The sequence below is a fragment of the Palaemon carinicauda genome, chromosome 1 (genome assembly GCF_036898095.1).
Source record: "Palaemon carinicauda isolate YSFRI2023 chromosome 1, ASM3689809v2, whole genome shotgun sequence".
NCBI lineage: Eukaryota > Metazoa > Arthropoda > Malacostraca > Decapoda > Palaemonidae > Palaemon > Palaemon carinicauda.
In genome coordinates, this window is record NC_090725.1 from 120,820,232 (window position 1) to 120,838,485 (window position 18,254).

General features: G+C 41.4%; 1 protein-coding gene across 1 annotated transcript in view; it reads left to right on the forward strand.

Moving 5' to 3' along the window:
* The window catches only part of LOC137651331 (intraflagellar transport protein 88 homolog), a 361,406-nt gene that overhangs the window by 219,406 nt on the left and 123,746 nt on the right, over positions 1-18,254 (forward strand). The window contains exon 8 of the mRNA XM_068384619.1: positions 16,974-17,131. Within this exon, the coding sequence (XP_068240720.1) occupies positions 16,974-17,131 (158 nt within the window). The remainder of the gene's footprint in view (positions 1-16,973; positions 17,132-18,254) is intronic.

Genomic DNA, 18,254 nt, shown 5'->3' on the forward strand with positions numbered 1-18,254 from the left:
GCGGCAAGTCTCCCCTTTGTCTCTTGCTCCCTCCGCAAGAGAAAGTCAGACAGCTTAGGGAGGTTTTCGCTGAACTGGCGTCCAGCAATATCTGCCTCCAACTTCCCAACTGAGAAGGTAAGGTGGATTTCCTTCCTATCCTTATCTTACGTAGGCAGGGCTAGGGATAAGGGTCTACACTCGTCGAGTGTTGGGCAAAGTTTACCTGCCTCTACTTCCTTCATGACTGCCTTGAACCCTTTTGCAGTAAAGGGAAAGACTAGATTGGCTGGAGCAAGAAAAGAGGGGTGTTTCTTGTGAAGGGCTGGCACTTTTGAATTAGTGAAGCCCTCACCTTTCAGGCTACTTGACAACAGAGCCTGAGCTTTTTCATGGTCAAGAACTATGACCTCCTTTGGTTCTGTCTCCTCCTTGGACAAAGGTAACGTCTTCAAGCGGACGAAGCAATCTGGGCAAGACTTAAAGCTGGTCCAGACGTCGACATCCTCTATGACGACAGCCCCCAGCTTTTCTGATATGAAAATCTTCCCATTGGTAATTGGCATGTATTCTGCATGCCTCCAAGGGTTCACATCAGAGCAAGGTGGAAGATCTTTCACGTTGAGTCTTCTGAGACCCACGGGACGCGGCGAGATGGTCCATCCTTCTCTTCAGTTCAGCGTCCCTTTCTTCGTTTTACTTAGGAAGACTTTCCATCATAGCCATGAGATTATACAAGGCCTTACTCATGTCATCTGATGGAGGAGCAGATGACGTAGAGGGTAAAGGTTCTGGGGCCGAAACCGACGAAACGGACTCCGATTCGATGTCATCCTCTTCAGTCTCGTGAGCCAGGGTAGACTAATCTTCTAGACCACCCACAAGAAGGTCTTTCTCAGTGTACTCAGACACCTCCGACATCCTCTCATCTAGGTGGATGTCCTTCATCGCGTCCGAGACGTCCATATCAACGGAAATCTGCGACGCAAGGGATCTCAGGTTGAGGCTGGGGTATAACGGCTTCTACACCCGCCTTAGGGAACAGACAGGCCCGCATCCATTCACTCGGAAGGTAAGGCCCCGTGGCATTCTTTTTGAAAGCCACGAACCCATCTGCACAGCTTACTTCGTGCTGCATCCCTTGACTCCGCTGTCTTGGGGTCATCGAAAGGCTCAGTAACCAAGGTCTTGCAAACATTGCACCCCTGGGGGTCCAAGTATTTCAGAGGTCCCTTGGAGATGGAGCAGAGAGAATGAGCTCTGCGCTCTTCGTGGCCACAGAAGTCCCTGCTCCTCACGTTGCAGAAGACTCTCAGGCACTTGGGATGGTCCTCCTGTAAAGAGAGGAAAACTAAATGAGTATGTGGTAGTTCATCTCACCTGACAAACTATAAAAATATTATTATTAATATTTTTGCATATTTATTGCATATAGCTCACGATAGACAAGCTAGAAAGGAATTAGGAAAGACACATACTTGTGTTTCTTGTCCAGCCAATTGCTGCGACCTCCCCCATAATTAGAACCTAGAGTTTTCCTATTCAGGAAACCCAATGGAAAAATTCTAACCTGTAAGGATAGATAAGTGTAACTTAACACTGACTTTCCAAAGGTTTTAATAATGTGGGTAAATTGTAAATGATCATGTATCAGTATGTGGAAAGAAATCTTTTCTTTCCATATATAACTGGTCTCAACAATAGACTGTGCATGGATACACAGGGTATGTTGGAAAATAACTACTGTATAATTTATACTAAAGTTTTATGTCTGCAGTATGATCTATACTGCAAATATACTGGCTACTGTATAATCATATACTGTAGTTAAGCCTGCATGTTGCCGGCTAGGCTAGCACCTGGCGGCACGATCCAACCTGGTGGCACCGCGGCTGGCACCTGCCGGCTAGGCTAGTACCCGGCGGCACTAGCCGATAGAGAGAGAGAAAGCAAGAAGTGAAGGGTACCTTATTAAATGTGTATTAACAGTTGATAAGGGTTTAAGTACTCAGTCTTACTGCTGTGACGGTGCCGAGTGAGGGTTGTGAACTCAAAGGCAGGATGCAATCAACTGAGTTATATTGTTATAGAACACTCTCCTTTATATACAAAACCTCAAGGCAACAGGACATAACAAGTTAACAAGACAGACAATGTTACAGAGGAAACAGCAGACATGAATTTTCATGTTTGTTTAGTGCGAGGGAAGAGCGAAGATACAAGCATAATATATGCAAAAGGAATTATGTACAATTGTGTGACACACGGTTGGTACATGGCTCCCCCCCTAAAAATGACATACTGTACATGTTAAATAGGGAGCCCTGATCTGGAGAGGCGAACTGTAGGCGGGTCATCTGGCAGAAGATAAGCAGGTTTTAGACGATCAATGGAGACCCAATCTTCTTTGCCCCGAATGTTTAGTAAGAATGCTTTCGGACTGCGTCGGATCACAAGGAAAGGGCCCGTGTAAGGGGGCGTAAGTGGTGGCTTGCTAGTGTCGTTGCGCAGGAAGACGTGCGTTGCAGAGTGCAAGTCCGTTGGTATGTGATGCTTCGCTGGGGGCTTGTAAGTCTGGCGGCACGGAGTAAATTTTCCCACGACGTGACGTATGCGCTGGAGATCGTCGGAGGAGGTTGTAGAAGGAAAAAATTCGGCAGGGATGACCTACGGGTCGCCATACACCATTTCAGCTGCCGAGACGTCGAGGGCGTCTTTAGGAGTGGTCCTTAGTCCCAGGAGGACCCAGGGAAGCTGAGTAAACCAGTTGCAATCCTTGCAGCGGGACATGAAAGCTGCTTTGAGGGTGCGATGAAAACGTTCAACCATTCCATTGGCAGCGGGGATGTAGGCCGTTGTCTGATGTAGTGTGATGCCCAGGAGATTCGCTAATGACGTCCACAATTGAGAGGTGAAAGTGGTTCCCCTATCAGAAGTAATATGCTCAGGGATACCAAATCTTGCAATCCATCCAGAGAGTAAGGCAGATGTACATGAGGCGGACGTTGCAGTTTCCATGGGAATGGCTTCAGGCCAACGAGTGGAGCGGTCGATGACGGTAAACAGGTAACGATGTCCTTGTGATGTGGGTAGGGGGCCTACAACGTCGACGGGAATGTGTGCGAAACGACGCTGAGGTTGAGAAAAGGTGCCCACTCCTGAATCTGTGTGTCGATGTACTTTGGAAGTTTGGCAAGAAGTACAGGCGCTGACCCAATCCTTAGCATCCTTAGAAATGCCGTGCCAAATGAACTTTGCCTTCAGCAGCTGTGCAGTAGAACGGCACGAGGGATACCTGTCGGCGCATGGGAGCAGGAATCCAAGGTCGCGGTCTACCAGTACTGACGTCATAGAGGAGGGTGGTGTTGGAGTCTTTGAGGGGAAAATCTTCCCAACGGAGGGACGTGCAGGATGTCCTACAAGCTTGATACTCTGGATCCTGTCGTTGGGCTTCAGCCAGGGCGTTGTAATCCAATCCCAGTTGAACGGCAGCCAACGTGTTTCTTGACAGGGCATCGGCAACGGGATTCATTTTCCCAGGGACGTATTGGAGGGTGCAATTTTATTCAGCCACGGCGGAGAGATGTCGGCGTTGACGGGTGGACCAGGCGTCAGACTGTCGAGTGAAGGCGTGCACCAGAGGCATGTGGTCTGTGTGAATGACGAAGGGCGTACCTTCTAAGAAATGGCGAAAGTGACGGACAGCCAAGTGCACCGCCAGCAATTCTCGATCGAAGGTAGAATAACCCGATTCTGCCTTGGACAGTTTTCTGCTGAAGAAGGCCAATGGGCGGGGCGAGCATTTGACCACCTGCTTGAGTACTGCACCAATAGCGACGTCACTGGCATCGGTGGAGAGAAGGAGAGGGGTGTGTGGGATAGGAAAAGTGAGAGCCGCAGCAGTTGATAGGGCCTTCTTTGCATTGCAGAAGGCTGCTTCTTGAAGGGGACCCCACTTCAGGTCCTTTGGCTTGCCCTTGAGGGAGGCGTAGAGGGGAGCAAGAGTGGCGGCAATGGCTGGCAGAAAACGGTGATAATAGTTGATCATGCCCAAGAATTCCTGCAGAGCTTTGACGGTCGAGGGCGCGGGGAAATTCTGAACGGCTGCTACCTTCTCAGGGAGGGGATGGACTCCTTCAGGAGTGATACGGTGCCCTAAGAACGACACTTCGTTGGCGCCAAAGGTACACTTGTCGTACCGGACTACAAGGCCGTTTTGTTGCAGGCGGTCGAGCACGATGCGCAGGTGACGGAGGTGTTCCTCTTTTGAGGAGGAGAACACAAGTATGTCGTCCACATAACATACACAGAAAGGGAGGTCCCCTAAGATGCCATCCATGAGACGTTGAAACGTTGCCCCAGCATTACGAAGGCCAAAACAGGAGTAATTGAAGGTGTATGTACCAAACGGAGTGGTGATGGCGGTCTTGGGGATGTTTTCTGGGTTTATAGGCACCTGATAATACTCCTTCAGGAGGTCGAGCGTAGAGAAAACCTTCGCTTTGTGCAAGTAGGAGGTCACATCGGCAATGTTTGGGAGGGGGTAGTGATCCGGTTCTGTTTGCATGTTCAGGCGCCTGTAATCCCCGCACGGACGGAGGGAGCCGTCTTTCTTCAGAACGATGTGTAAGGGTGACGACCATGGGCTGGAGGCCTTTTGGCAAAGGCCCATTTTCTCCATTTCGGTGAACGTCTGTTTGGCAGCTGCCAATCGTTCCGGTGCCAGACGTCTAAATTTTGCGAAGACTGGGGGTCCCGTCGTCTTGATATGGTGATAAATACCGTGCTTGGCAGGAACCGTGGGCGTTTGGCGAAGTTCTGGACGGAAAACTTCCAGGTACGACGTGAGGAGGTGGGCGTAGGCATCCGTGGGTGCGCTGATGTGGAGAGCGAGGTTAGAGGGGGCGGGTTGAAGAGGTGTTGACAAGTACGAGTCTGCGTTGACCAATCGTTGGTGGGCGACATCGACCAGAAGGTGGAAATGAGAGAGGGAATCCGCACCGAGGATTGGCATTGTGACGTCAGCAACGAGAAACTTCCAATTGAATTTACCGTTTCCGAACGATAATGTGAGGTTCTCGTAACCGTAGGTGGGTATCGCAGATCCGTTGTCAGCTACTAAGAGGACGTCGGCAGATGTAGACAGACTACGTCGTGCCTTGAAGAGTTTCCTTGGCAAAAGAGAACGACAAGCACCCGTGTCTACCAAAAATCGCACGCCCGTTCCTGCATCCTGTAAAAAGAAAAGATTAGAAACACGGGAGGCCACCGCCACAAGCGATGGCATACTTACACGTTTTTTGGCCACTGACAATCCTTGGCACATTTCTTCGCGGTTGCCCCGAATCTGAAGTGGTAGTAGCAAAACTGCGGCGGATGGGAGGTAGTAAGTGGCTGTAGAAGTCGTTCGTTGGGGCGCGAGCGATTGGTGGGTGGTGGGCGGCTTTGTTGCCGCTTCGGCACGTCACGGGGTAGGCGTGTATGTCCTACGGCATTCATGTCAGCTTCGGTTGACGTTGAATAGGCATCCTCGTCGTCAGGGGTGGAGGCGTTGATGGAGGTCTTGAAGTGGCTGTCGATAAGGGCGTCGGCTTTGGTCATCAAGTCCTTTATTTGTAAACTATCGACATCAGGTATGGCAGCGCGTACAGGTTCGGGTAAACGGCGTATCCAAAGGGCACGAAGTAGGTTCACCTCACGAGGAGAGCCGTCTGCGGCAGGTTGAAGGCTAGCGATACTTGTCATTTCCCTGAGGGCAAGCGAAGCCCTTTGGTCCCCCAACGGTTGTTGCGAGAGCTGAAAAAGCTTTGCTATACGGGCGGCTGGTGACGGCGAGTACTGCTGCAGAAGGTATGTTTTGAGGGCGTCATACGCTATTGGGGTGTCTCCTTCTTCACAAAGCCAGTCGGATATTTCTGGGAAGGTGTCCTCGGGTATCGCCGCGAGAACATAATCCGCTTTGGTGGTTGAGCGAGTCACGCCCCTGATACGAAAGTGGACTTCTATGCGCTGAAACCAAGCAAACGCCTCTCCGGTGGCTAACGGTGAAAGTTTCAATGGGGCGGCCGCAGCGCCAACTGCTGTAGTAGAGTCCGTCTCCGTCATAGTACCAACGATGGAGGGGCGAGGGAGGTGGGGGTGGAAGGCAGTGGGAGCGAGTCGACTTCCGGGGTCACCAATGTGACGGTGCCGAGTGAGGGTTGTGAACTCAAAGACAGGATGCAATCAACTGAGTTATATTGTTATAGAACACTCTCCTTTATATACAAAACCTCAAGGCAACAGGACATAACAAGTTAACAAGACAGACAATGTTACAGAGGAAACAGCAGACATGAATTTTCATGTTCGTTTAGTGCGAGGGAAGAGCGAAGATACAAGCATAATATATGCAAAAGGAATTATGTACAATATTGGGACACACGGTTGGTACACTGCCTTCCTCCAGAATGAGGGTTCAAATGGAAAGGGGAGAATGTGTCATTCAGGCTTCCACCCAAACACAAACCATTGCCGGTCTCTGCCGGTCACTGGTATGTGGATGGCAGTCCAAGAGAGGACTGAAGAACGCTCTACAGTATAGGGGTCTCCCGCTGGCAGCCTGCCCAGCCGGCACAGCTTTTCCCGGAGCCTTGCGTCCATAAGGGAAGGCTGAGCGACTAAGCTGCTACAAGTAGGAGCCCCAGCCGGTACCACAACCCGCCGGCAAGCGGCGAGATTGTAGGACGACGGCCAAAGGGTTGCGATAGCTAGGCCATCACTAAAGGACAGAGGGGGAAAGGAAAAGGGTCCTGTATGAGGTGTGGAAGGAGCCGGCAGGGTTGCCGGTCTTACCACACCCCTAAGAAACTCTGTTCCAATATCGGCGCCGTCCTAGGCGGCAGGAGAATATCTATTCTCCAATCTAGGGTCTGCCAATATAGTTAAGGGGCCGGCAGCAGAATTTTCACTGCCTCTCAACATAGTAGAAACAGAGTTCCAGTCCCGGCGCCATCCTAGGCGGCAGAAGAATGTTTATTCTTCAGCCTAGGGTCTGCGAGCACAGGACTAGTCTTCTAGACCGCAGGGAGAAGGTGGCGGCATCATGCAACCACTTCAATTGCGGCCTAGGGAGGTCTAGCCTCCTATGCCGGCAGCTAGCCCGGCAGGGGAATGACTATTCACCCTGCCGGCCGGCCACCGGCAAAAGACTATTTACTCTGAGGTTCTGACCGAAACCGAAAGCCTGCTATCTGCCGGCCAAGGGAAGAGACAGACAGAAAACGCTAACCCAATCAAGCCGGAGTGTCTACTCGATGGCAAGACTAGGCTAGAGTTGTAGCCTAAGGCTACACTCAGAGGGAAGAAGGGATTACCCTTAAATCTCCACTGGAGACGAGTATTGGTTTATATAATAATTCTAGGAGATATCAATCTCCGCCTGAATTGATAAAACGATACCCGAGGGTAAACCGGGAACATGTATGAAAGTATACTAAAGCCACTAGGCTACTAGCCTAGTGGTGGGTGAGATCGACTACCTTAATCGCCGAAACTCTCTCGTATACAATCGCAGAGGAAAAGGAATATATATGCAATCAAATATCTTACATGTATAAATTGTATAAATAGTTTCATTTTTAATTGTTATTACACTAGGAATGTCTATTATATCATGCATGAAAGTAAACTAAAACGCATAGGCTAGGAAGCCTAGCACAAGCAAGGTTTAGGTTACCTAAATCGCCGAAACTATCAAGAATACAATCGCCATAATACAAATAACTTCCTAGCAATGAAGACTGAATAGGTTCGAAATATTCATGCTATTAATACCGGGAAAGTCGTTCAGGCTAACTAAATAACTCATGCGTTATGAACGACAGCGCCCATGGGGCCTCTGGTTAAGGCAACGCTCCGTCACTTAGTTTAACCTAATTTCAGTGTGAGGCAGGAGCTAAAATTTATACAATGTAAAGATCAAATACTCAACTTTCCAGAGGCAGAAGAGGCTGGAGATTGCATGATATCCACAAAAAAACCAAAGCGTAATGAGAGAGAGCCCGCTACACTTATAGGAATAAACATTGCCACGACGTACAGCGCCATCTGGATACTCAAAGTAGTAAGGGAGGAAGGGTAACCTTGATATCGGCTCCCATTCAAAATTTGCCACTTTCCCTCTCGAAGCGAAAACGCTATTCGGGGTGAAGATTGCTGTGTCGTATCAAGATATACGTCTCCTGATTTATGCTATGTACTTAGGAGAAATTTTAATTATATTCGCGCCAGGAGTTAGAATTCTGGAGATCTAAAGGTAAATTCTCTGGGAATATCACTGTAGTCAAATATACCCTAGGAAGCTACTTATAGGAACCTTCTATCAGGATGACATGGCTATCTCGCCCAAAAATAGATTTTCCGTTTTATAATCGGTTTCTCAGGAAATCATAGAAAATGGGGATATCACTGCAGTTAGTATACTAAAATAAATTGGTATTGTAGCCGCTGACAATTCATCATCGACAATTCGCTGCCATCAATTGGCCAGCAGTAACAATTTGCTACAGATATCAGTTCGGCGCCAAATGATTTACAATTAAAGATGAAAACAAAAATCACAAGAATAAGAAAAAATAATTTTGTTCAAAATTATCAAAATCAAACAGGACTTAATTTTTGAAAATATTGTTATAATTTTATTACGTTTGAAGAATCATTCTTTGACTGTAGATCTTGTGAAACATTCTCATACTGTATTGATCACTGCTTGCCCAAAATCACAATGAATATAATGAGGATTTAAATTGGGCACTAAAGACATTAGCATTTCAAACATTTTCACATATGTAGCATGCTCTTTATTTAGCAAAAGTTCGTAAAAGATAGGATGTACTCCAACATATTTTTTTTAGCTAGAATGTAAAATGTTTGATGAAAAAATTCTGGTGCCATATTTAAAACACCATTCATATACCAATAAAAGATGCTGCAACCAAGATTCTCTGCCAAAGATGAAGATCCTGCCTTATCCTGGTTCACTATCCATCTCCTAACAGGAAATTCTCCTGTCTCCCACCCATAGGCTCATTCACTATATATTTTGAATAATTAAATGCTCAAGGTCAGTTGAACAAGGTGGAGCGGCACTGACCTCATCTGTTTTTCGTCATGTTGAACCTCCTCATGCTACATGCATGGGTCATGGATGCTTTGATATATATCGGAAATACATTAATTTATCACAACTCTTGGCGGTGCCATGGTATCTTCCTCTTGGCATATTAAAGATGTCTTAGATTTAGCTACTACTACAACCACAGCAACAGTCTTGCAAATGAGTATTTACTTCTTTAATTACCGTATCATTTTGTGTCCATTCTTCCATTAAAGCCGACCTCTGGCATTTCTTTTAAAGAAAATTCCGTTGATCTAGGAACTAGAAAAGAGCATTCTTCCAATATTCTTAAATCGAGTAATTTAGGCAATACAAGAAAACTGAGAATCCTGCATGTTACCCAAATTCCATTAGACAGATTATGATGTGATATGTAAAGGATTTGAATGTTACTGGTTAATAAAAGAATTTAGAATGAAACTTGAAGATGAAAAGTAGGATTCTTGGATATCCTTTGATAATCCCGATGAGGCATTTAATGCAATGTTAAAATTAATAATTTGAATATCAGGGGTGCTCTGTGCAATGGGGGTACCAAAGGATTTAGATGTGTAAAACCTGCAGACTGGATTGATAGAGATACATATGTAGTTATGCCTTCTCACAGAAAGTCAAAACATACTAATGTGGCTTCTTGCTCAAGCTAAAGGGAGTACAGAAAATTACTTTAGAATTTGCAAATTTCTTCAGAAGAAAGTAGGAACCATCGCACCTGGAGATATATCTCATTTTGGAAAAAAACAGTTTTCTTATAAATGCCAAATCATACCCACAATCTATTATACTATCTAATTTAAGGGGACCATCAGCCATGCCATGGATGTTGTTTTTCTAATTATTCAAAATACACAATTTCTATATATGTTTTAGACATATATGATACCTTCATCATATAAAATTTCAAGTCATTTGCTCTAAAAAATGTTGATATATTAGCAAAAATTATGATTTAAAAAATATTTTAGTTACATTTTTTCCCACTAATATGGCACCAATTGTTTTGAAAATCATACCATAAAAACTTCTTTATGAATCGAATAATTCTGTGTGACAGATTTTTTATTTTCCTTTTTCTTTTTTTAATGAATTTTTTCTTAATTTTCTTCTTCTAGGTGTAAAATATTCATGAAAAAAAGAGAAAGGAAAACCAAAATTTTGGTACACAAAATTGTGTGATTTTTATTCTTCTTTTCAATGATATCTTTGTGTCTAAAATCGAACAATAAATAAGTGAGAAAAATATACCTAAGTGTGAATAAGTATGTTTTTGAGTTATGAGGTCCCAAAGATTTGCAACAAATTTCCACTTCTTTTCTTAAGAAATCAAGATAAAATTATTATGATAACCTCACTATGTACTTTTATTGTTTATTCCTACATAAATGCACCCTATACGAGGTATTTAAACCCTAAGTTTACTATTACACTTTGCGTCAGGGTGTCATGAGTTGCCAGCGGCCTCTCATTGTTGCCAGAGTTTTAGTTAGCATGTTTCAGCTTTGTACTCTTTTTCATGTTTCCTTCTGTTCTTGGTTCTTTTTTCTTGCTCTCTTCTTACTTTTTGTTCATTCTATGACCTTAGGTAACATTGGCCATGCTATAAAGTTCCCGAGGATGTTGTGAAAACACAATGTACATACAAACTGCAAGTAAACAAACACATCCATTATAACTTCTATACGTCTTTGGGAACTCTGGCTGCTGTTCTCGTAGCTTGTAGTTTTTGTTCACCTACCCTTTACCAATGCCTTCCATTTCTGCCAGACGTACGAGGTTTCAAAACATAAGTGAAAAAAATTGCCATATGTATATATATGCAAAAATAAACACACAAAGACGATTCTGTCAAACTCAGTCATGCAGACGACGCAGTAAGGATGACGTCACCATTTAAAGACCGCTATATCTTCATTATTTGTATAAATAATTGGCTGAAACTTCTGGAGAGCTTGTGTGATATGTTTTTGCATACATAAAAGCAATAAAACAATTTTCAATTTCTGAAAGTTGGTATGTCAAAATACCATGGCGGACGGTCCCCTTAGAGACAAATAGCAATGATATAAAATTAGAAGTCAAACCCCATCTAAATTTTAGCATGGAAGGGGAGTCATGTTCAATAGAAACATGTATGAATTTATGGAAGAGGAGATACTGGCCATGTGTTCTTTAACAGTATGGAAAGTGCATAAAGCCCAGACTTTCTGGGATGCTGATGTACCTTTCCACATAGATATTGAAAAAGAAAGGATTAAAATATAACCTTTTAAACAGAAGGCACTGCAGTGTTTTAATTGTTTTAGATTTGGGGAATCTAAAGTTTGCACAAAAAGAAAAAATATATAGCCCCTACTCCAAACTTTACCATGGCAAAACTTTACCCTTGAGGTCAGGTGTTTGAAATTCAACTTGAATCATAAATATACTGATAAAAGCTACTAGCTATTTGAGTTATAAGAAACTTCCCTTAATACATCCAGTGTTAAACATGAGTGTGGGGCATGCCAGGGGGCTATTGAATAAATTAATAAGTTATAAAAAAGCATTGAAATCAAAAGAAAATTTGCCACAAGAGACATTTAACCCACCCAGTACTGTCAGTAGCTCTCGAAAGAGAAATACGCCATCTTCCGATAAAATGTTGCACGATGAGGCAAGAATATTGCCTCCTGAGGCTTTGCTGCTGTGTATTAATAATAAGCCATTGCCCACCTCTATTTAACCTTTGTCCCCCATTACAAACCATAGTACAAACCTATTCTTGCCTGATTTAATGGAGGTTTGACTTAAGACAGAGTTATCAGTTACACCTGTAGTGGGAAGGTACTAAAACCTGATAGCCCACCACCTCTAAATTGGATGAGAGAGAGAGAGAGAGAGAGAGAGAGAGAGAGAGAGAGAGAGAGAGAGAGAGAGAGAGAGAGAGAGAGAGAGAGAGATGTATATATATATATATATATATATATATATATATATATATATATATATATATATATATATATATATATATTTCCATCTCTCACCACCTTCCATAAAGAACATGAAAGTGATGACATCAAATAGATATGATGTTTTGTCTGCTGATATTTTAGTTCAACAAGAAAACAATAAAAAATTCATGTTGAGATCCACTCCTCAACAATTAGATCTAAAAGACACAAAAAAGATACCAATACAAAACCCAATTTATCAAGACCACCTCTAAAGAAGCCAATGGGAAATCATGTCTGATCCAAAATTGCTAATGGGAGGATTTTTTTCAACGTGTCTTCTAGAAATAAAGAAATAAACCATAGTTTTTCCTCCATTTTGCAATGGAATTGTCAGGGTCTAAGTGCCAAATATGAAGAACGTAAGCTCCTTATTTATGAACAATCTGCCATAATTTTATGTCTTCATTAGAGCAAGTTTGACGATGATACTCCTTGTCTTCAAGAATATGTTAATAGAACGCTATATGATCAACAAGCAGGAAGCCATGGCGAAAATCTTAATACGTGTGTCGAGATGTATCCCAAATATCTTTTTCTATTCATACCCCTCTGCAAGCAGTGGTTGTACAAATTGATTATAGGGAAAAAATACACCATTTACTTTTTATACTTATCTCCAAATGACAAAATCTTTTATGGTAATTTAGTGGAGATGATTCAACAACTCCCTTAACCTTTTCTATTTTTAGAAGATTTGAAATGTAGACATCCTTTTATGGGATGATGTTTTAGCAAACAAAAGAGGCAACCTTATATCTTCAATTAAGGAAAATGAAGAAGTATGACACCTTAATACAGGAGAGCACATGCATTTTCATCTTCAGACAGGTACCTAGTCAGGTATTGACCTTTATTTTGATGGAGAACATTAGATGATTGTCATACTAGTGATCATGCACAAATTATTATAGAAACTAACAATAATCCACCCTTACAGAGATCTCCATGATGGAACCTTGATAAGGTGCATTGGAATAGATTTCAGGAGCTAAACGAAATTGAAGGAAATGCAAAAGAGTTTGAAAGTGTAGATGATGCTATAAGGTTAGTTAATGGAGCCTTGCATACAGCAGGAGTCAATTCAATTCCCCAAAACCACAGGGTTATTCAAATGGTGACCAGTCCTTTGGTGGTTTTCAGAACTAACTGCCCTGCACAGAGCTACAAGTAAATCTTTGGCTCGATTGCATAGACACTGTACAGAGGAGAGCACAGTTCTGTCGTGCAATGAAAGAAGCTAGGTGCTATTCTTAGATCTCTTTTGTTTCTTCAACAGAAGAACACCACCACCATCTGTATGGAGGCAAGAAAAAAAATAGCTGGCAAGTTTACCCCTAACCAACCACCAGTGTTGAAGGTGAATGATCAGTATAAAAGCATTGAAGAATGAAAACTGTTGAATTTTAACATAGAAAAGGAGGAATCTTATAATGCTTTATTTATTTTTTTTTTTACTGAAAGAGAATTTGATTATGTAGTTGCGTGGCATGAACTGGGGAGTACATTCAGACCCGGATTTGTACATCAAAGGCCAACAGATTCAATGTGTAAGTGAAGCTAGGTTTCTAGGGTTGATATTTATTTGACTGCAGGCTGACATGGGATCTTCACATGAAAGTCTTAAAAGTAAAATATCTTGAAGGTTTTTTCCCATACATCATGGGAGGCATACCACAAGCCTATTTTAAAATTGTACAAGGCCTCAATTTTTTTTCAAAAATTAGTGATGGTTGTGAAATATTCTCTTCAGCCACACCAAACTTATTAAATATTTTTTTATTCTAAACACCATAATGTTATCAGTTTGGCCACATGAGTTTTTAGAACTTTACCCATCCCAGGCCTCATTGTTGACGCTGAAGATTTACCTTTAGACCTTTACCACAGGTCTTCTATTGTTCAGTATCTGTTTAGGTTAACAAAAGTTCCTCATTCTTTAGCCTTTCAAATTGCAAAACTTGTAAGGCATTTGAGATATTTTGAGTTGCACCCAAAATCTCCCCAACCTTATGGGTTATCAGTAAAACAATTAATGAACAGTTTTGATATACAGTATAACAGATGTACAGTATTTACATATTTGACACACGCTCTGCACGTGATAATTCCATCATTTTTTGCAGATGTGAATCCAAGAATGTGTGTGAAGGAAGAATCCATGCAATAAATGAAGTAATCAGTGTGATTAACCAGCATTGATACAGTCTGTTAGCTGTATCAATTGACGTGGCTGAGATTGATATTAGTGTATAATGCAGAGTAACTAATGTGTAGTGGTGGCATATGTGGTTACATCCTTGACTGGTGATCTCCAGACTCGGGTTCGAGTCCCGTTCAAACTCGTTGGTTCCTTTTGTGTTTGAAACCTCACCATCCTTGTGAGCTAAGGATGGGGGTTTTGGGAGAGCTTATAGGTCTGTCTGCTGAGTCATCAGCAACCATTGCCTGGCCCATCATGGTCCTAGCTCGGATGGAGAGGGGCTTGGGCGCTGATCATATGTATATATGGTCAGTCTCTAGGGCATTGTCCTACTTTCTAGGCAGGGTCACAGTCCCTTGCTTCTGCCATTCATGGACAGGTTTTAAACATTTAAACAGAAACCTTAGAGAGTACTTCGCCTGATTTCAACCATGTTTAGTAAATGCATCTCAGGCAGCCTAGTGCTCTAACAAGAAAGCGTAATGAAATGCAGCAGGTTTCTGAAAATTCATCAAATCACTTTGATGTTCGAATTCCAGAAAATTACCTATTTACAAAGCCTATGATGGAAGTGAAGAAGAGTTATTGATTGCTGACTGCACCCCATCAACTGACAGAATTTTAGTTTTTGGAAGAATCTGACACGTGGTATGCTGATGGGACTTTTAATCTGGCACTGCCATTGATTTCACATGTATACGTTTTATTGGCCAAGAAATTTGGAGTTCATCTTATTATTTACACACTATTATCCAATAAACAAAAGATAATATAAAGTTATTTTAAAAGTTAAAACTTCCCTCTCCAGATATTACTTCTAAAAGTTTATTGTGTGATTTCAAAATTGGTCCAATCTGAAGAGGGAAAGAAGTTTTCCAAACACAGAAGTAAAAAGGATGCTTTTATCATTTAAGCCATAACGTATAAAAGCATCTCAGGAGTCTAGAAATGACACATTGTTACGATAATGATGCAGATTTTGCTCTGAAAACTGAAATGATACTGGCTCTGTGTTTTGTGCCCGTGGCAAACGTGGACATTTATGTTTTAGCTTTTTCATAGTTTTTACCAGATGATCTTCAGGAATTGTTAAATTGGTACAAGGACAGTTACCTAGGCAGGGCAAACAGAAAATAGATGTGTCAAATCTTTATCCGTGAACTTTAAACCAAGAGGACAAAACAAACAACCACGCCGAGGCAGCCCACTGATGGGTTTTTGCTGAATTACAAGTGCATCATCCTACAATTTGGCACTTCATTGACAGAATTAAGAGAGCGCAGAGAAAGAGGTGCATTTTATGAGCATTTGATAGCTGGTCATTCCCCACAATAAAAGCTGAAAAAATATTTACAGACAGATGAAAGAATATGGGGAATAGTATCTAATTATGACGTAAGAAAACTACTAGAATACCTGCGAGTCATAACTCACAATTCCAAATTGAATTAAGTGTTGATTTATATTTTAGTGTTTCAATTAAATTTACTGTATATTCATAGCAAGTCAATTACTTGCGACAAAATGAAAAAGAAACAGGAGTAAGTGAAGGTTTAACAATAAATTTATTAATGTCAATTTATTTTATAATCCTATTTCATTTGATAATCCTATCATGTTTATGTTCATTGCAAGTCATCTAATCATCTAATGGTTAAATGGCCAAATAACCAGTGTCTATTAGTTTTAAATTCAAATAACCTGAAAAAGATAGATAAATAAAAATGAATAAAGATGCAATTACTACGATTGTTCGAAAGCAGTGCCCTATAAAAAGTCAACTACTTGCTTGTAGCAACTCCCCCCCATTTTTTTATGAAAATACGCCAAAAAGTTCAATACCAAAAATAACATTTTTAACTATACCAAATAGTCTTAGGCCATAAAAACTTATGCCAAAATGTCCTCGCCAAAAAGTAATAGACCACATACAGTATATACATGTGTACTATATGTAAGTATATATATATATATATATATATATATATATATATATATATATATATATATATGTGTGTGTGTGTGTGTGTGTATGTGTGTGTGCATATAGAGTACAGTACTTCTATTCAAATTTTGAATAATGTTTTCCTTCCTTCCCAGTTTTCATGGATTAGGATATTAAACTCATTTTTATGAGGCTCTCATGATATAACTTGAGCTGTTCTTTTGGTTGATGGCTGTCCTCTTGTTCAAGTCTACTTCAGTCTTTTTGGTAATTTCCATATGAAGTAGGCACAGTTTTGAAGGGGAAGGATAGTGCAAAGATATGAAATGTATTATTAGTAATTTTGTGAAGTTGTGAAGCTTTTGCTTTTAAAATTGAATAGTTTGAAGGTAAGAAAATAATGAATTTTAGTTTTAAAATACAATAAAGAATTGTAGTTTTAGAATACAATAAAGAATTCTAGTTTTAAAATACAATAAAGAATTATAGTTTTGAAATACTTTTTTCTTGTAACTGCTGTGTTTCTAATAGAGAATTATTCCTAATTTTTTTTTTTTTCTGGGGGAACCATTTTTTATTGATAGAGAATAGCAATAGTTTTTCTTATGAGGAATAATTTTTCCATGTTAGACTTTGAAGACTGAATCATATTTTAGGAAGTTCTGATCTCTGTTAACATACATCCTACCCTCTTCCTAGGATGACCCACATTCAAATCTTATCCTTGAAGTTATTCGAAATGACACCTTAAGAAAGATGGAACGACACATGAAGCAGGAAGCGGAGCGTTCATTACTTACAGCAGCAAAACTAATATCGCCAGTTATCGAGGGGACTTTCAGTGCAGGGTACAATTGGTATGTTATATAGTTTTATTATCAAGTTTAATTGTTTTGTCATAGCTTCATGAAATGTGATATGCCAAAAGGTGTAGTGGCAACCCATTGCTAATTTATTGCCACTCTGTTAATTGTAATTAAAGATCCATCCCATTTTCTATTTTCATTCTATTTATCTTGTAAAGTTAGGAAGCCCATCATCCTCAACAACCAGAACAGATCCCAACTATTGGAACATGTCTAAATGGTAGTGGGTCCTATAGGAATAGAAATTTCTTATCATTTTGATTGGTAAGCTCTTGGTGCACTTTTGTTCCGACCATATAGAAGAAAATTGGTGGGCATGGCAGCAGTGTAAGATTGCACTATGCCTCCACCCATGCATCGGCGAGGCGATGCTAGCTTCACATGGTCACTTTGCTTTTGGTTGCCATAGCAATCGGATGCCTAATTACTTTGTAATGAGATAGTGACCATTTCAAACAAGTGTTAAAACAGTGCTTATGAAAATTTGTGGTGGTCGAAGGTCGCCCATGTGACACCTTCCTGAGCTGGATAGAGCTTGATCCCCATTCTTTATATAGACAGGGGGAAAAAGATGTGATGTGAATTCCGCTTGTGAGGTTTACAAAATAGCGTTCTTGCAATCAGGAAGACATGTAAGCGTAGCAGTAGAAAACTGGAAGGATTCGTTTTCCAGCCTTTCTATACATGCAGTCAGACCTTGTTAATCGCGGTTTCTTACGTCTTGACCAAGGAGGAAAAGAAAATTGTGTTTACCCAACATTAAGAATTTGATTTCTAATAGTTGGCAACAGCATTAAGATGGTCAAGAACAATGCAATACGTATTAAATAAAAATTTTCATAAAAATTACAATAAAATTCAAGCTGGGCAATGATGTCAAATAGCCCGCACTCCTTTACACTGGGAGCGCTGCACACCAGTATCCTAGCTCTCTCTGTACAGTCTGTATTCATTCATTTTTGGTGTACAATAATATTACAATATCCTGTAAAAATTTCAGCCACTATGTCATTTACCTACCCAAAATAAATTTTGAAAAGAGGATAGATATTTTGGCTAAAAAAACATATACTTTTTTCTCATTACAGGGAACGTTCCCTTGTGGTTCCTCCCG